General features: G+C 36.7%; 1 protein-coding gene across 1 annotated transcript in view; it reads left to right on the top strand.

Annotated features, from left to right (window-relative positions):
• Positions 1-20,543, top strand: part of PTPN4 (protein tyrosine phosphatase non-receptor type 4) — a 223,898-nt gene that overhangs the window by 12,256 nt on the left and 191,099 nt on the right. Inside the window, exon 2 of the mRNA XM_047772185.1 lies at positions 16,694-16,848. Coding sequence (XP_047628141.1) covers positions 16,711-16,848 — 138 coding nt within the window. The 5' untranslated portion in view covers positions 16,694-16,710. The remainder of the gene's footprint in view (positions 1-16,693; positions 16,849-20,543) is intronic.

The raw sequence follows: 20,543 nt of genomic DNA, 5'->3' as shown, positions 1-20,543 counted from the left end.
ATTCATTCTTTTTTTTTTTTTTTTGTAGAAATTTTGTGTGTGTGTGTCTGGGAGTGACTAAGAAAATGTTTTACACAGGAGGTTTGAGCAAAATAAAATCTCAAAGGTTTAATATTTTAAAGTTAATTATGGAAATTCCATTGAATATATTGCTTTGATCATTGCTAGAAAAATAATCAACCCAAGATAATTAAACTTGATTGATGTTGTTTCCTCAGAACATTTTCTCAAAAATTTATGGATGCCTTCTCTTTAGCTGAAAACCTGTCAAATGAAAAATCCTCTAAGTACTATTTGACATCACTATCTACTAAAAGTGCTTAAGGACAGTCAAAATGTTTTTGTTTTGTTTCGCTTTTGTTTTTTTGTTTTTTTTTTCCATTTTTGAAAAAATAAATGTTATTGGAATATAGGTGACTTACAATGTTGTGATAGTTGCAGGTGTCAGCAAAGTTAATCAGCCATATATATATATATTCTTTTTCAGATTCTTTCCCCATACAGGACCATTGAGTAGATTTCCCTGAGCTGTATAGTAGGTCCTTGTTACTGATCCATTTTGTAATAATAGTGTGTGAAGCTGTTTATTCTTTATTTATTCTACTTACAGTGAACATTCTTAAGGTTCTCTAAAGAAATTTTAAGTAGCAGTATGGTTAATGCAGGGTGTTACTTAGACTCAATCAAGAATGTACATAATATAAGGTGGTTGTGCAATATCACCTGTCTGTATTTTAAATATTCTGAAATTCAAAACAATTGTGAAAGTGTTTTGAAACCAGAGGTTTCAGATACAGGATTGTAGACCTGAACCAGTTTTTACTACCACAGTTTCCCTAGTAATGGGTGATAAATGGTACTTTGTTTTATTTTTAATTTCTTTTTAATAATGATGTTATTGGGCTATATATTTTAATTTACTAATTTCATTTCTTGTTGCAAACATCCTTCAAATTTTTTGTTCATTTATCCGATAGTCTTAATTTTTTCTTTCTGATTTATAATATTGTAGATATTAACTGATTTTCTGTTAGCACAGTAGCCCATTTGTGACATATTCTAAGATTTTTGCATCTAACATATAAATAGGAAATGCTGCAAGTTTGAAACTTATGTACTTGGAATTCCATTGTGGCACAGCAGAAATGAATCTGACTAGTAATCATAAGGTTGCAGGTTCATTTCCTGGCCTCGCTAGGCAGGTTAAGGACCCAGTGTTGCCATGAACTGGGGTGTAGGTCAGAAATGTGGCTTGGATCCTGCATTGCTATGGTTATGTGTAGGCCAGCAGCTACAGCTCCCAACCCCTAGCTAGGAACTTCCATGTGCTGCGGGTGCGGCCCTAAAAGAAGAAACAAAACAAAACAAAACAAAAAAAACATGTATTTATGGTGCAAGGGAGATAACTGTTTTTATGCTCAGAGTCTTCTCTTAGAGTAAAAGCTAAGGTGCTTACTGTGGTCACCAAAGCCCTGCATGGTCTGTGGCTCCTGCTCTTTCTCTGATCTCATCTCTGACCATTGTCCTTGTCCACTTTCCCAGGCTACACTGGCCTCTTTGCTGTTCTGGGGACAGGCCTGGTGAGCTCCCACTTCAGGTCTTTGTGCTGTTCTTTCCTTTGCCTGGAACACTTTTCTAGGCATGTGCTCCAGACAGGGTATCCATATGATCACTCTTTCGCTTCCTTTCAAGTCGGCCAAAAAATGAATTTCTCTGTCATACCTCTCCTGAATTCCCTATCCAAAATTCTGTCTCTGCTCCCACATTTCCTGGTTACTACCTTATAACATACTATATAATTTTTTTCTTGTCTTATCAGGTTGGAAGCTCCATAAGGGCAAGAACTTTTATCTTGTTTTATTTGTTGACATAGTCATATTGCTTCTCTCTGTCTGGCACATTATGGATAGAGCACATGTTCAGTAGATAATTTGAACAAGGGAAGGGTTAGGGGAAACTAAGGAGGAACATTATTTGCCTAACATATAGAAACTTTATTTGAGGCTTTTATTTTTTATAATTTTTCTCAAATTTTTATTCATGAAATCAAAGTATAATAATTGAATATAATATTGTATGGGTCTAGTATTGAGAATAGTATAATTCTTTTGTATGGGATAACATTTCCTTAAGAAGGGTTCAAAGTTAGTGTTCCCTATCATCAGATCAATTGAGAATGTCTACAAAAACCATTCTTTTTTTTTTTTGTCTTTTTGCTATTTCTTGGGCCGCTCCCGCAGCATATGGAGGTTCCCAGGCTAGGGGTCGAATCGGAGCTGTAGCCACCGGCCTACGCCAGACCCATAGCAACGAGGGATCCGAGCCGCATCTGCAACCTACACCACAGCTCACGGCAATGCCGGATCATTAACCCACTGAGCAAGGGGAGGGACCGAACCCGCAACCTCATGGTTTCTAGTCGGATTCGTTAACCACCGCGCCACGACGGGAACTCCCAAAAACCATTCTTAACTCTGGCCCCAAGACAGCAAGCAGGTTTGGCCTGTGGGCCATAGTTTGCTGATTCCTGAACTATGTGACTTTTGCCCAAATTAATGCAAATTCCTCCATAACACAGTCCCAAATATCTTTCCAACTATAAATGTTACTGTTCTCTGATGAATTGTCTTCCACCTAGCTGGATAACTGTTGTTGCTTGGATATTCTCTGGTTTCTGAGGCTTTTAATAATACTCTGTTTTAATTCTGGTATAACTACAATATTTTAATAAAAGCATAATGTGTATTTCCAAGTATTAAAGTCAGTTTCCAATATTTAGAGAGATATTATCCAGTGATGATAATAATATAGCTAATGCTTATTAGGTACTTTTTAAGTGTCAGGCACTGTGCTAAAGTCTTTTTATGAATTATCTCATTTAATCCTCATAGCAACTTGTTCTGTAGATGAGGGAGCTGAGGCACAGGGCAGTTTAGTGGTCACCCAAGGTCATAAAGGTAGTAAGGATTTGAGCCTTAAAACAGTCTGCTTCCTGAGCCCACAGCCTTACCTATTAATTAGTGTTACTTCCCATGTATACCAATAGTTTGTATTTTTATCATTTTGGCCCCTTTGCAGAGCCCCTTCTGTTTTAATCTAAATTTGAAATACTGATAATCAGTTCTTTACAGCAAACATAAGGGCCCTATAAAAACATATATGAAGTAATAAATAGGATTAAATGGTGTCATGAGCAGATGTAAAGTTAGTAGCTTTTGTAATTTAAACTTTACCCCAATTAAGAAGTACCTTTTAGGAGTTCCTGCTGTGGCGCAAGGGAATCAGCAGTGTCTTGGGAGTGCTGGGTTCAATCCCCAGCCTGGCACAGTGGGTTAAGAATCTGGCATTGCCACAGCTGCTGCCTATATGGCAACTGCAGCTTGGATCTGATCCCTGGCCTGAGAACTCCATATGCTGCGGGGTGGCCAAAAGAAAAAAAAAAGTACCTTTTACATCATGCTCTTGATAGCTTTTCCTTTGTGCTGTTCTATTTTGTTAAAAAATATTGGTTTTGGAGTTCCCGTTGTGGCTCAGCAGGTTAAGAACCTGACTAGTATCCATGAGGATGGTAGGTTCCACCCCGGCTCGCTCAGTGGGTTGAGGATCTTGCACTGCCATGAACTGCAGTGTAGGCCAGCAGCTACAGCTCCTATTAGACCCCTAGCCTGGGAACTTTTCTCTTTTTTTTTTTTTTTAGGACCACACCCAGGGCATATGGAGATTCCCAGGCTAGGGGTGGAATTGGAGCTATAGCTGCCAGCCTACGCCAGAGCCACAGCAACTCGGGATCCAGGCCACGTCTGTGTCCCACACCACAGCTCATGGCAAATCCTTAACCCACTGAGTGAGGCCAGGGATCGACCCCACGGCTTCATGGATACTAGTTGGTTCATTAACCACTGAGCCACGACAGGAACTCCCTGGAAACTTTCACATGCCATGGGAGCAGCCCTAAAAAGAAAAAAAAATAATAATGGTTTTGATTCACTAATTTGATTTCATAGCCAATGACTTTCAAATTATAGTTTGAAACGTTTCATTAAACATTTAGGGCTGTAAACTGTATTGTTTGTGTTCAGTTTAAAAGAAAACTATGCTTGGAGTTCCCATCGTGGTGCAGCAGAAACGAATCTGACTAGCAACCATGAGGTGGAGGAATCGATCCCTGGCCTTGCTCGGTGGGTTAAGGATCCGGCATTGCCATGAGCTGTGGTGTAGGTTGAAGATGTGGCTTAGATCTGGCGTTGTTGTGGCTGTGGCGTAGGCTGGCAGCTAAAGCTCTGATTAGACCCTTAGCCTGGGAACCTCCACGTGCCGCGAGGGTGTGGCCCTAAAAAAACAAAACCAAAAAAACAAAAAAAAAGGGAAAGAAAACTATGCTTATATGAAATAGTTGCTAGTTCTAAAGGAAGGATTAAAAACTCTAGAGGCCAGCATTCCTTTTTTTTTTTTTTTTAATCTAAAAATGCTCTATACAAACCCCTAACTAATAAGAAAACAGTTTTTGCTGAACACGAGAGGAACACCAAAGCTCTAAAGACGCTAACCGCATATACTACAAAGCTGGCGCTTTTTAGACAAGAAAAAGAAACATTTTCTTTGACTGGTGGTACTTAATGAAAGGTTGATTTTATTGTTGGAGTTTCATATGGAGGAGGTTAGATGAGAAATTTCGAAAGTAGGGAGAGAAAGAACTAGCAGCTGCGGAAGTTGTTTCTAATACATGAGAAAGACGGTAGTTCTTTGACTCACTAAGTTTGTTTATGTCTTCTTTAGTATATTTCTTTAGTATACTGTTTCATTGAGTTATTTAAAGTCTCTCTTCGAAGCTAGATGGTGAGCTCATTGAGGGCAGAGATCTAGACATATGCCATTTATATCTCTGGCATCTAGTACTGGGTCTGGGAACTAGAAGCTGTTGACATATTTACATGAGTAAACAGATGTATTGAAGGCGCAGGACTAGGAAACTCTTTGTGATCCTTGGAAAGTTAGGTGTCTGTATGTCTCTCAGACATACAGTACTTTAAATTCTATAATGTATAGATAGGAAATAATGAGATGTAAATTGTTAAGTATCAAAAAAGGGAAAGTCTCAGGTAAATAAATTTGATGCAAGAAATGGTTCAAGTTAGATATTTGTGTTTATAGTTCACAATGAGTATCATATTTATTTTGGCATTGTAATTCAGCATTCTTGGCAGGTCAGTAGCAGTTGAATAAAAGATATACAAAGAGTATTTGGAAAATGCTGCTTGTATGTTAGTGAATCAGTGTGTGCATGTCCAGTGCTTATGAATTTATGTCTAAAGTGATTATCTGGGATACTTTTTTGTTGTACTATACCATTTCTTAGATAAGAAGCTTCTTGTATAAGTTACTACATAATAACTACTATAAAATGTGTTGGGATATTAAATATGTAGAGAGCAATTTTAGATTAGAACTATTTTTTTTCCCTTCTGCAGGTGTCAGTGTTATAGCTCATAGTTTTGATAGCACTGTCCTAAGAGAATCTGGCCCTTTCAGTTTTATATTGCCAAGTTCAGTTCAGAGGGCTGAAGGAGCCTTCACTGAATATAGTGTTACAGTAATAAGCTAAGTTACTCAGTCAACTGTCTTACATGCCAACATTTTAATTTGTAGACATCCAAAGCATTATATAAGAAGCAGATGGCTCACTGAAGAACATTCCATATAAAATAACTGTAGAGAGTTCCCTGATGGTCTAGCAGTTAAAATTTGGTGCTTTTACATTTGCCAATATCTGGTGTGGAAACTGAAATCCCACGTCAAGCCACAGAGGAGGGAGGAGGAGCTGTAAATGATTGTTATTATCCAGAAAGCTTTTTGTCAGTGGTTAATTGCTCCATAATTTTGGATAACAAAGATTTTATTTTGTCTGCTACTTTTGTTAAGTATGAAAATAGAAATTGAAAGGATTTTTTTTTTACCTTTCCTCACAATTTTTTTATTTAAAAATTTTTAAACTTATGCAGAAGTAGCAAGAATAGTATGTACTCTTCATGTAGATTCACCAATTGCTAACATTTTGCTACTTTGCTTTATCTGTTACATATTTAAATTTTTTTGAATTATCTGAAGGTTGCAGACATCATGATCATAAAACTTTACCCCTAAATGCTTTAGCATGCAAACATGAATCTTCTAGAAACAAACACATTCTCTTATATAAGCACATGATCACACTTAGGAAATTTAGCATTGACGCAATACTATAATCTGAAATACATTCCATATTCCAGTTTCTCCAGTTGTCCAGACAAGTCGTGTGTGTGTGTGTGTGTGTGTGTGTGTATCCCATTCATGACTGGATCAAGACTGACTATGTTAAGTGTATATATCTTAACGAATGTTTTATTCTCTTGCATTTGGTTGTTTCGTCTCTTTTAATCTAAAGCATTTCAGGGAGTTTCCATTGTGGCTTAGTGTTTAGCGAATCTGACTAGGAACCATGAGGTTGCGCTTTCCATCCCTGACCTCACTCAGTAGGTTAAGGATTGGCGTTGCCACGAGCTGTAGTGTAGGTCGCAGACATGGCTCCGATCTGGTGTTGCTGTGGCTCTGGCGTAGGCCGGTGGCTTCAGCTCTAATTCAACCCCTAGCCTGGGAACCTCCATATGCCACGAGTGCAGCCCTAAAAAGAAAAAAAAAAATCTACAGCGTTTCCTCAGCCTCCTATGTCTCCTCCTCCATCTCCCTTCTTCCTTATCCCCTTCACGTTTTTGAAGATTCCAGGCCAGATTTTTGTAGAGTGTCCCTCATTTTGGGTTTGTCTGATTGTTTTATTTATTTTTTCATAGTTAGATTCAGGTTAACCATTTTTGGAAGGTGTAGTACACTTTTGGAAGGTCTATTTACATTTTGGAAGGTATATATTATATTTTTGGAAGGTATATTATATAGGTGTTGTGTGTATAACATCATGGTGCCTGTGATAGTTTTGGTGAGGTTGAATATGATCATTTGGTTAAGGTGAAATTTGACAGATTTTCCCCTTTGTAACTAAGTAATCAGTGGGAAAATACTTTGATGTTATGTGTGTATCTTATTCCCAATAAATTTTTGCCCAGTGATTTTAGCATTAATTGATGATTCTTGCCTGAATCAGTTATGATAGTTGTAAAATGGCAGTTTTCTATTTGTGTTGTTTTACGTTTATCATTTGACATTACTTTGAAAAGAAGAGTTATTCCCTCCCTCACCTAAAAAAATTAATATCAGTTTAGACCTATGGATTCTTGTTTTATTGATAATATTATATATTCTACTTATTATTTATTTTGAAACAAATTTGGCTGGTGGGAGCCCCTTTTAATTGCCTCTCATGTTTTTTGATTTGTTCCCATCAGATTTTGGGACTTCTTTACTTAGCCTGACCTTGTATTTTCCCTACCCCAGCTCTGGAATAGGTCATTTCTCCCAAGGAGTCCTGGTTTCTTTTAGTGTGGAATAGTTTATAGGGCATTATATATGTTCAGTGTTATTGGACTGTTTTTGCTTTTAGGTTCTAGTAGTGGACAGAGATAGCAAATATATATAAATTTAAATTTTTTAAAGTTTAAAAAAATTAAAGTATAATTGATATACAGTATTGTGTTACTTTCAGGTGTATAGCATAGTGATTCAGTATATTTGCAGATTATCTTCCATTATAGGTCATTACAAGATAATGGGTATAATTCTTTATATAGTATATCTTGCTTATGTATTTTCTATACAATAGTTTGAATCTCTTAATCCCAAGCCCCTAATTTATCCCTTCCTCCTCCTCTCCCTCCTTTGGTAACCACAAGTTCTTTCTATACCTGTGAGTCTGTTTCTGTTTTGTATATACATTCATTATATTATTTTTTAGAGTCCATGTATAGTGATATCATACAGTATTTTCTTTCTCTGACTTATTTCATTAAGCATAACATTCTCTAAGTTCACTCATGTTGCTGCAAATGGCATTATTTCATTCTGTATTTATGGCTAAATAATATTCTTCTTCAGCTTTTTGGAATAATTTGAGATGGATAGATATTAGCTCTTCTTCATGTGTTTTGTAGAAGCCCTCTGTGAAGCCATCCAGTCTTGGACTTCTGTTTGCTGATAGTTTTTAAATTACAAATTCAGTTTCACTTATTGCTAGTGATTGGTATGTTTGGATTGATTCAGCCTTGGAAGATTGTATGTTTCTAGAAATTTATTCAATTATTGGTTGTCCAGTTGGTTGGCATATAACTATTTGTAGTATTTTCTTATGGGTTTGTATGTGTGTGATATCAGTTGCAGTTTCTTCTCTTTGAATTCTAATTTATATAGGTGCTCTCTTTTTTTCTCAATGAGCTGGGCTAAAGGCTTATCCATTTTGTTTATCGTTTCAAAAAACCAGCTCTTTGTTTCATTGATGTTTTCAATTGCTTTTTATTTTGGTCTCCATTTATTTATTTCTTGTGATCTTTACTATTTCCTTCCTTCTGCCTTTGGAGTTTGTTCTTCTTTTTCTAATTCCTTTAGATGGTAACTTAGTTTGTTTATTTGAGGGGTTTTTTTGGTTTGTTTCTTGGCCTGTATCACTCTAAACTTCCTTCTTAGAACTGCTTTTGCTCTGTCTCATAGATTTTGGAAAGTTATATTTTTATTTTTCTCATATCTAGGTATTGTATGATTTCCTGTTTGACTTCTTCATTGATCCAATGTTTTTTGTGTTTTTTTTTAGCATACTGTTTAGTCTCCACATGTTTGTGTTTTCTCATCCATCCACCCCACTCCCCAGCCCCTGTAATTGATTTCCTCTTTCTTTCCTCCCTTCCGTCCTTCTTTCTTTCTTTCCTTTCCACACCTGCAGCATATGAAGTTCCCAGGCTAGGGGCTGAATTGGAGCTGCAGCTGCCAGCCTGTGCCACAGCCACAGCTGGGATCTGAGCTGTGTCTGCGACCTGCACCATAGCTCATGGCAACACTGATCCTTAACTCACTGAGCGAGGCCAGGGATCAGACCTGCATCCTCATGGATACTAGTCATATTCATTTCCACTGTGCCACAATGAGAACTCCTTAAATTTCTCGATACTTGTTTTGTGGTCTAGCACGTGGTCTGTCCTGGAGAACATTCCATGTGCACTTGAAAATAATGTGCATTCCACTGTTTTCAGATGGAATGTCCTATAGATACCTGTTAACTCGAGCTGGTCTGATGTTGGTCTAACTTAAGACCACTGTTCCCTTATTGATTTTCTGTTGGGGTGGTCTGTCCATTGATCTAAGTGGGGTGTTAAAGTCTCCTGTTACTGTTGTATTGTGAACTTCTCCCTTTATGTCTTTTAATATTTGCTTTATATATTTAGGTCCTCCTATGTTAAGTGTATATATCTTAACGAATGTTTTATTCTCTTGTATTGCTCTCTTTATCATTATATAATGCCCTTTTTCATCATTTGTTATAGACTCTTTTTAAGTCTAATTTGTTTGGTATGGGTATTGCTACCCCAGCTTTCTTTTCATTTTCATGGAATAACTCTTTCACTCCCTCACTTTTAGTCTGTGTGCTTCTTTAGCTCTGAACTGAGTCTCCTCTAAGCAGCATATAGATGGGTCATGTTTTAATCCAATCATATCTTTTGATTGGAGCTTTTAGAACACTGACTTTTTTTGATAGGTGGGTCACATCCATGGTGTGTGGAAGTTCCTGGGGCAGGGATCCAATCTTCTAACCTGTGCCACCGCTGCAACCTGAGCCACAGTCGTGGCAGTGCTAGATTCTTAAGCCACTGCACCACCAGAGAACTATTAGTCTATTGATATTTGAAGTGATTATTGCTAGATATACTTATTGACATTTTGTTACTTATTTTCTACTTTTTAAAAATTGTTATTCTCTATTCTTCTTTTAGTTTCTTCCTTTATGACATGATGGTTTCCTTTAGTGGCATACTTATTTTCCTTTCACTCGATTTTTCTTAATTTTTTTGTAGGTTTTGATTTGTGGTTACCATGGGGTTTGTATATGTTGACCTGTAACTATATCTACTTGTTTTAAACAGATAAACACATTCTATAAGATCCACATTTTTTACTGCCTTCCCCTATATTCAGTGTTTAAAAAAAATTTTTTTTGTTGCTTTTTTATTTTATTCTATTTTTTGGCCACGCCTGTGGTGTACAGAAGTTCCTGGGCCAGGGATTGAATCCCATGCCATAGCAGTGACCCTGAGCTACACCAGTGATAATGCTGGATCCTTAACCTGCTAGGCCACCAGGGAACTCTACATTTTGTATTAATGTCATATTTGACATCTTCATGTTTATCCCTTAACTGTTTATTGTAGTTTTGGTCGATTTTACAGTTTTTATCTTTTATTTTTCCTACTGGCTTTCTTAAGTGGTTGATCCAAAACCTTTACTATATATTTGGCTTTACTGGTGGGATTTTTTTTCCGTTCCTATAAATTCCTCTTCTTGTAGCCTTTTCTTTTCCACTTAGAGAAGGCCCTTTATCCTTTCATATATGGTTACTTTAGTATTAATGAACTTTTTTTAGTTTTTGTTTGTCGCACCACTCTGAATGATAATCTTGCTGGATAGAGTATCTAGGTTGTAAGTTTTTCCCTTTCAGCACTTAAATATATCATGTGGGAGTTCCTCTTGTGGTGCAGGGGTAAACCCGACTAGTATCCATGAGGACTTGGGTTCGCTCCCTGGCCTCACTCAGTGGGGTTGGCAATCTGGCATTGCCTTGAGCTGTCGTGTAGGTCACAGACAAGGCTTGGATTCCACATGGCTATGGCTGTGTTAGGCTGGCAGTGACCCCTAGCCTGGGAACTTCCATATGCCACACATGTGGCCCTAAAAAACATAAATAAGTAATTAAGTAAATAACTAAATAAATCATGCCACTCCATTCTGGCCTGCAAAGTTTCTCCAGAAAAATTAGCTTATAACCTTATGGAAGGTCTCTTGTATTTGACTCTGTTTTTCTCTTGCTGCCTTTACAATTCTTTCTTTAACTTTGGTCATTTTAATTTTGATGTGTCTTGGTGTGGGTCTCTTTGTGTTCCTTTTATTTGGAACTCTCTGTGCCTCCTGCTCCTGAATATCTGTTTCCCTCTTCAGATTTTGGAATTTTTCAGCCATAATTTCATTAAATACGTTTTTGACTCTTTCTCTCTTTGTTTTTTCCTTCATGACCCCTATAATGTGAATATTATATGCTTGATGTTGTTTCAGAGGTCCTTAAACTGTCCCCATATTTTTAAAAATTGCTTTTGTTTTTACTGTTCCGATGGAGTGATTTCCATTATTCTGTCTTCATAATGCTTATGCGTTCTTCTGTATCACCAGGTCTGTTGTTAATTCTTCTAGTGTGCTTTTCATTTCAGTTATTGTATTCTTTAGCTCTGACTGATTCTTCTTTGTATTTTCTAATTCCTTATAAAGACTCTCACTGTGTTAATCTATTCTCTCCCCAATTTCAGGCAGCATCCATACTACTAATGCTTTGAACTCTTTCTCTGGTAAATTATTTATTCCTCTATCATTAGTTGATTTTTTTCAGGGTTATTTCCTTGTTCCTTAATTTTAAACAAATTTCTCTGTCTTCTCCTTTTGGTTAACTTCCTCTGTGTCTATGAAATCTGGTAAAACATATTATATATCCTAGTCTTAAAGGGAGGTACATGTGTGAGAGCATCCCTGTGCAGTCTGGATATATGCCATGGCTTTGGTGGGAGAGCTGGATCTGAAGTAAACACAGGTCATATCTTCCCTCAGGGTAGATTCACAGCTATCACCTTGGTAGGAGATGGGGCTGCGGATGGAGGTGCTAGAGCTAGAGCTAGCTTTGAGCCAGACCTTCTGTGTTCAATGGTTGTCACTGCCCTCTTTGGCATGGGGTCGGGTCCCAAGGTGCTGGAGCAGAAGCCCTAAGATTTGGGTCCAAGGTGGTTCCATTCCCTTTAAGAGTGCACTCATCGCCTTCTCACCAATGGCACTTTTGTCCCATAGAGGAGCAACACTGGAGCAGAAGGGACCACTGAAGGCCAGGGCATGTGCTAGGATGGTCCCTGCATGCCAGTCAGAGCTCAAGACAGCTCCCCATTCACCATCTACATTAGCATCAGCAATGGCTGCCCTCTCCCTAGTCAGATGCAGTGTCTCCTCCTGGCCAGCTCTATCCCTCCTAAGTGTATGCTATTCTTGGCAATGGCAGCCTTTTCCCTAGTGCTGTAGCTAAATGAGCCAGAGCAGGTGCTTTTTGCGGGTTGGGGCATGTCCTGGAGTGGTCAGGGGAAACCAACCAGAGCCCTGGGCAGTTTCAGTCGGCTTCCTCTGCCTTGTTCCTGGGAGTGAGCAAGCCTGTGTGTGTGTGTGTGTGTGTGTGTGTGCGCGCGCGCGCGTGCACGTGCTCTTTAAAAACAACCCTATAGGTTTGGTTTCTTACAGCCCTCCTGTAAGTCCCATTGGTTTTCACACTAGCTTAGGCAATTTGCCTTTGTGATATTGAACCCTAGGGTTGTGGTGTCCAATATGTGGTCCAAACCACTCACTTCTCGGGAAGGATCTCTGAGTTCATCATGTCCCTCTCCTCTTCTGTGTCTCTTCCTAGGGTTGTGGGTCCTGACCTGATTGCTTCTCTTCCTTTCCTACACAACTCCATGTGGATCTTTCTTTACAGCTGCCATGGTAGAAGAGTCTTTTTGCCAGTCTTGTTTGCTTTTCCTGAGGATTGATCCACATGTAGGTGTGTTTTTGATGTGTTCATGGAGGGAAACTTAACTGAATTTGTTAATTAGTTCCAACCAGACCAGTTTTAGTACAGTTGTTCTAGCTCCTTATATTTACAGTTTCCGTAATTTAATCTTTTTACATTCTTTTATGTTTTCAGTTTCTTTTTGTTTTGGAGTCTGAAATGTGTCTTTTGTAGAAAGCATATAAGTAGAGCAGAATTTAAAAAAGGATCTATCCTGCCAAGTTTGCATTTTGAATTTTTATCCCATTTACATTTATGTTGTTATTGGTAAGGTAATGCCATCTTGCTAGTTTGCTTATGTCTTTTGTCCCCTTTTTTTCTAGATTCCTCCATCATAGGCTTTTTTTGTTTTAAGTAGATATATTAAAGCTTGCCATTTTTTTTCCTTCGTTTTTGGCCACACTGTAGCATACTGAGTTCCCAGGACAGGGATCAGATCCAAGTTGCAGTTGTGACCTACACCACAACTGCTGCAGTGCTGGATCCTATAATCCATTGTGCCAGATGGGGAGTGAACCTTTGTTCTGGTGCTGCAGAGATGCCGCCAATCTCAATGTGCAACAATGAAAACTCCTAGCCTGTCATTTTAATTCTGTTGTTTATTTTACTATATCATTTTGAGTTTATTTGTTGGAACAGTTGTCCCTCAATATCTGCAAGGGATTTGTTCCAGGACCACCTGCAGATACTGAAATCCACAGATATTCAAATCCTTTATACCTGGGGTTCCACATCTGAAGATACAGAGGCAACTGTATATTTATTGAAAAATTTGTGCATGTAAGTGGACCTGCATAATTCAGAACCATGTTGTTAGAGGGTCAACTGTCATTTCCCTGGAAGTTTACATATAACCATTTAGTTGAGGATAAATAGAAGCTTAATTTCAGTAGTACTTAAAATTACTCATTTAGCTTACTTTCCCTTCTCTTCCTTTGTAGCATTGTCATACGGATTACATATTTTATACAATATAAGCCTGCAAACACAATGCTATAAATATTGCTTTATGCAGTTATCTTTTAAAACAGATAGATAAAAAAGATGTACAAATGCAAAATAAATTTATACTGTTGTTTATATTTAGCCATGTAGTTACCCTTAATGGTAGTCTTTATTTATTCTTGTGGATATTAGTTATGATCTAACATAGTTTCATTTCATCTTAATATTTTTTTCTAGAACAGATCTACTAACAAATTATTTTTGTATATTTGAGAATATCTTAAATTCTCCTTTAACTGTTAGCTTGTTGGATATTCAGTTCTTGTTGATTGTCATTTTCTGTTAGTAATTTGAATGTGTCATCCTCTGCTTCCTGACCTTCATGTTTCCTAATTAATGTAATTGATGTAATTGAGGTTCAGTTGTACGTGATGAGTCGTACCTCCCTTGCCGCTGTCAAGATTTTCTTTTTCTTTGGTTTCTAACAGTTTGTTCATATTTCCTCATTCTTTATTCTTTCTGTTTCTCAAACTGCTACCTTCAAGTTTGCTGTTATATTGGCTCAAATCTGTTTTTAAATTCTTCTATTTAATTTTTCAGTTTCAATTGTTTTAACTACAGAATTTTAAATTGTTTATTTAAAAAGTAAGTTCTAATCACTTGTAATAGAACATGATAGAAAATAATATGAGAAAAAGTGTACATATATTTATGACTGGGTCACATTGCTGTACAGCAGAAATTGACAGAACATTGTAAATCAACTATAATTACATTTTTTAAAAAAATGAAATATATATCTCAATACCTTAAAGTAACTTCTGTGTTTTTACTTATATTTTATAATTGGCATGATATTGTTCTCATGGTTTCTTTTAGTTCTGTAGTTGTGGTTTATTTTATTTATCATATTTAATACTTTATTTTTTAACCATTTTTTTAAAGTTTTAAAGCTTTATTGAATTAGAGTTGATTTACAGTGTTATGTTAATTTCTGCTGTACAACACAACAGAGTAATTCTGTTGTACATGTACACATATCCATTCTTTTTCAGATTGTTTTCCCATATAGGTTATCACAGAATATTTAATAGGGTTCCCTGTGCTATTTTATATATAGTAGCATGTATATATTAATCCCAAACACCTAATTTATTCCCCCTGCCATGTTTCCCATTGGGTAGCCATAAGTTTGTTTTTGAAGTCTGTGGATCGTTTCTGTTTTGTAAATAAGGTTTTGTATTTTTTATTTTTTTTAAGATCCACATATAGGTGATTTCATATGGTATTTGTCTTTCCCTATCTGACTTACTTCACTTGTATGATAATCTCTAGATCTGTCCTGGTTGCTGCAAATGGCATTATTTCATTCTTTTCTTATGGCTCAGTGTTTGTGTGTATGTATGTGTATGTGTCTATGTATGTATATGTATATATACCACATCTTCTTTATCCTTTCCTCTGTCAGTGGATGTGTAGGTTGCTTCCATGTCTTGGCTGTTGTAAATAGTGCTGCAGTGAACATTAGGATGTGTGTGTGTTATCTTTTAGAATTACGGTTTTCTTCATACATGTGCCCAGGAATGGGATTGCTGGATCTTATGGTAGCTCTTTTTTTAAGGAATCCTTATACTCTTCTCTACAGTGGCTGCACCACCTTACATTTCCACAGTGTAAGAAGGTTTCCCTTTTCTCTGTACCTTCTCCATTATTGTTTGTAGACTTTTTGATCGTGGCCATTCTGAATGCTGTGAGGTGATACCTCATTATAGTTTTGATTTGCATTTCTCTAATAATTAGTGATGTTCAGCATCTTTGCCTCTGCTTTTGGCTATCTGTATGTCTTCTTTGGAGAAATATCTATTTAGATCCTCTCATTTTTTGATTGGGTTTTAAAATATTTTATTTTATTTTATGAATGTCTGATAATGTCCTTAGTTTCACGTGAATGATAATTTTGGGGGACTGTAATTCTGCATTTCAGTTTATTTTCTTTTAGAACTTTGAAGCTACATCTTCATTGTCTTAACATCAAATGTTACTGATAATGATGAGATATCTGTTTTTCTATAGGCAGCCTTTTTCCTCTCTTAGGTTAAAAAATTGAGAAGCAAAGATCCATAACTTTAAGTTTTGTATTATTTTTGTTTTCCTTAAGAGTAATAAGAATAGTTCTATTAGACTTAGCTTGAATTTGAGGTTAGTTAAAATTAAAAAAACAAGAACTAATAAACTGTTGTGTTTCCATCAAATCTTAAGCTTAAATAAAAGGAAAGGCTCTTCAAAGTTGAATAACCTTCACTCCTTGCCATTCTGCAGTGTTTTTAATGCATGCACCTTGAAGTAATGCCCGGCTTCTGAGATCATGTATTCTTCTTCCTCCTTTTTGGCTACTCCTAAATTGTATATATGGGTTGGTTTGTTTGTTTTGCCTTTTGTTTGTTTGTTTGTTTTAGAGCTTCAGCCACAGCATATGGAAGTTCCCAGGCTAGGAGCTGAATCAGAGCTGTAGCCACTGGCCACAGCCATAGCCATGTGGGATCTGAGCTGCATCTGCAGCCTACACCACAGCTCACAACAACACCAGATCCTTAACCCACTCAGCAAGGCCAGGGATTGAACCTGCATCCTCGTGGATGCAAGTCAGATTCGTTTCTGCTGAGCCATGATGGGAACTATGACTTCCTCAGCAACTTGTGTATAGTTCAAAATAACTGTAATTGTAAAAAAGATAGTAAAATTTTTAGAGATTTAAAATTTTTTTTAATTGTAAAAAAACTGTAATTTTAGTTTAAATGATGAACTCTATGTGGTATTTTCTTTTATACCTTTAATTCTTATCCAGGTGTTTCAAAATTTGTAATTGCTTTTCACCTAAGTATTAGTTGAAAAATATGTAATAGTTTTCTATCTCTTAATGTAATACATTGTATCTTCAACTGTCCTTTTATTTTATTAATAAAACAGTTATTTTTTATTTTTTCAACTCAGACCTTGTGTGGACAGTAATGACCTCACGTTTCCGATTGCCTGCTGGCAGAACCTACAATGTACGAGCATCAGAGTTGGCCCGAGACAGACAGCATACAGAGGTGGTTTGCAAAATCCTTCTTCTGGATAATACTGTACAAGCTTTCAAAGTTAATGTAAGTATTTTATGTGTTTTTAAATTTTAATTGTCTGGTTATAAGTCTGAAATTAGATTAAATTTTAAAACTGAAATTGTTTAATTGCAGAACAATTTGAAAAGCCTTATTCAATGAAGAAAGTCTTATTAGTTTGGGTTTGTAACTGCCAAATACATGTTCCAATTCAAACTGGGTCTTTTTAAGAGGTTCCCAATCCAGCAGTTCAATTTTAATAGAGCAGATCAATAGTATGTGGGCAGTTTTTAGAAATGTACTTGAGGGTGCTTCAAAGGAGTTTTTCTCATAAATAATTTGTACACTTCATTGTGATCTTATTGTACTGTCTATGAAGAAGAGTTTTGCTAAACAAAGTAGCCCTGATCTTACCTGAATTTTATCTGAAATATTATTCAACAAATATTTATTCATTCTATTTGTGTCTAGCTTCATTTGTTCAACATTTTTTTTTTTTTGACTTTCACCATGTGGTATGTTAACAATAGTTGGTTCATTTTTGTTGCTGTATAGTACTCTCCTGTGTGACTATATATACTACAGCTTAATTATCCATTTATTTATCACCATTTATTTGTCTAGTTTATTGTTTGTGTATATTTGGGTTTTTTACACTTTAGGCTCTTATCAGTAATGTTGCTGTGAACATTGTTATATATGCCTTGGTATATAGAAGGGCATTCCTCTTTTTTATTTAAAAAATTTCAAACCTACCAAAAAATGAAAAAATAGTGTAATGAATACCCATCTATCCTTTTCCTAGATTTACCTGTTAACATTTTACTCATTTCCTCTTTCGTTTTCTCTGTGTGTTTTCAGAACCTTCTGAAAGTAGGTGGTACACTTGTGTTTTAGCAGCCTAAACATCTCATACCACTCTGCCATTATCACACCCCAAAACGTCACACAATGAAAATAATAGTATCTAAAATATAGTCCATATTGGAACTGGAATTCCGCATTCCTCATTTCCATTAGAGAAACATCTTCATTGTTTCCTGCTCTGTTACCCAGGTAAAAGACTTTGAAATCTTTAGGTAATATAAAATATTAACTTTATGAAATCCTGCTAAACATGACAGCATGAATGGACCTTGGCATCATGATGAGTGAAATAAGTCACACAGAGGAAGGCAAATACCATGTGATTTTAGTCATTTGTGAAATCTAAAAAACATGAATTCATAGACTCACAAAGAGTAGAATGGTGGTTGGTAGGGGTCAAAGGAAGGAGGAAATGGGGAGATGTTCAGACTTCCAGTTTTAAGACAAGTTCTGGGGATTGATCTAATGTATGGCATGGTGACTAATGGCAATAATACTGTATTACATACTTGAAAGGTGCCAAGAGAATAAATCTTAAATGTTCTCACCACACACACACACACACACACACACACACACACACCCAAAAGGTAGTAATGTGATGTGGATATACTAACTTTAATGTGGTAATTATATGAAGTCATCTCATCACACCTTAAACTTAAACCATGTTAGCTGTCAATTTTTAATTAAAAAATTAAAGTTTTAATCTTTACCCATGTCTTAAAGATTTTCTGTATATATTACTGAACAGGATTACTAATTGATCTTCATTGTCCAAAATTCCAAGCCATTCATCATTGGAAAAGAGGCCATAGAGTAACAGCTTTAAAGATATTATCTAACATACCCAGTTTTCCCATAAGTTACATATTTAATTTTTATTGTATTCTGACATCTGTTAATAGATAGTTGGAGTATTGGTTGCCAAGCAGAAATAATATTCATTGAAGAGAATTCTGCTTCATAAAAATTTCTGATTAATGGAAACACCCATGTATTAGAAAATTGATGTAAGCAAATAAGCCACTTTTTCCTGTTATTGACTCATTAGATATTAGTTAATACTTAACTAGTTAATATTAGTTTTCATGTTAACTTATAGTTCTGAATTTGTTTCAAAAGTTTTTAGAAAGATTTGCTGTGTTTCCCATCTAGCATAATTTTCTTTTCCTTTTTTTTGTCTTTTTTTGTCTTTTTAGGGCTGCACCTGCGGCTGTTCGTAGGCTAGGGGTCAGATCAGCGCTGTAGCCGCTGACCTACATCACAGCCACAGCAACGTGGGATCTGAGCCACATCTGTGACTTACACCACAGCTCATGGCAACACTGGATCCTTAACCCACTGAGAGAGGCCAGGGATCAAACCCGCATCCTCATGGGTACTAGTTGGGTTCATTAACCACTGAGCCACAACGGTCAGTCCTAGCATAATTTTCCTGTTGGGCATTTTAGTTGATAATAGTATTGTATTTTTCAGTGTAGTAATCAATGTGCTATCTAATTACTTTTAGGAAGATACATACTTAGTATATTTATTTCGTGTGTTTACATTTAGATCTTTTAAATACATGTTCTATGTTTAAAACAGGAATTCTATAGACTTGAGTATATTACTAGAAATTTCTATACCATTACTTCAGGTCATCAAAAGCCTTCAGAGGAACAGTATAAGAAATTGATGATTGCATATGTAGTATTCTTCTGGGTGTTGGGACTGGAATCATTCAGAGTGTCTGAGTTGGTTGCACTTTTGTTGTAGATCCTGCGTATTTTAATCTATGTGAATGGTTCCCTAGTTATGCAGAGTACAGCCTGTGCAGCAGTTTATGATAGCCTGCAATTGGTAGGGGAGTTTGAACCTGTGATATTTATTCTCTTGTGTCCATCAAGTACTTTTAAGTATCAGAAATCCCCCTTTTGGTTAGCTGCTAGGCTCACCAGTGCCATTTGTCTCATCAGAGCTTTTCCTTTATATTTTCCTGAGAGAAATTGATGTACTAAAAGAGCTGATACAACTTTCTCTTTCTCTGTTGTGGATATAGGCATGAGATAAACCCATTAGTGTTGCTTCAGTTTCAGGTTCTCTTTTCACAGCCATTTAGTTTGCTGTAGCCAGCCTCTAGAGTTGTCTCCTTCATGCCCTAAATTCATCATCAATTCACCAAAAACATATTTCCATTAAATACTTTAAAATGTACAGTATCCATACTACATGGATTGATTTCACCAACCTATGAGGATTTTCTCCCCTAATTTTTGTTTGTACTTTTAGTACAGCTATTTAGAACCATCCTGTTGGCAGTTAACAGGACTGTGCAAGAAATTACCCCCAAACCTAGTGGCATGTTTACTATCCTCAGGGATTCTGTGAGTCAGGGATCCAAGAGGGATGACTTATACCTGCTCCATGCTGCTTGCTCTCAGCTGGAAGATTCAAAGGCTAGAGGATAAAGTCATTTGAAGGCTTACTCACTCCTATGACTTACCTGAGACCTTAGTTGGAACGAAAGCTCCTGTTTATCTCTCCTCCAATTTCCCTGGCTACTTCACAGCGCAGTGGCTGCCTCCTAAAAGTAAGCATACTCAGAGAGCACCAGGCTGCGGCTGTATTACCTTTTCTGATGTGGCCTTGGAAGTCGCATACTGTCACTTCCACGATATTCCATTTGTTAGGGCTATCACAAAGTCACACTTACAGTCAGGTAAATGGAAATAGATTGTCTCTTAATGAAAATTGGCAATGCCCCAAAGGATGATGTGGGTTCTGAAATATTGCTGTGGACTTTTTGGGGAAGGTAGTCTGCCAGTATGTCTCCCTGTGGAGGCTTCCATCTTACCACAACCTCTTAACGTAACTCTTCCTGCTTTCTG

This window comes from Phacochoerus africanus, chromosome 3 (genome assembly GCF_016906955.1).
Source record: "Phacochoerus africanus isolate WHEZ1 chromosome 3, ROS_Pafr_v1, whole genome shotgun sequence".
Lineage (NCBI taxonomy): Eukaryota > Metazoa > Chordata > Mammalia > Artiodactyla > Suidae > Phacochoerus > Phacochoerus africanus.
The sequence above is the reverse complement of the archived record's forward strand: the minus strand, read 5'-3'. Positions and strand labels throughout refer to the sequence as shown.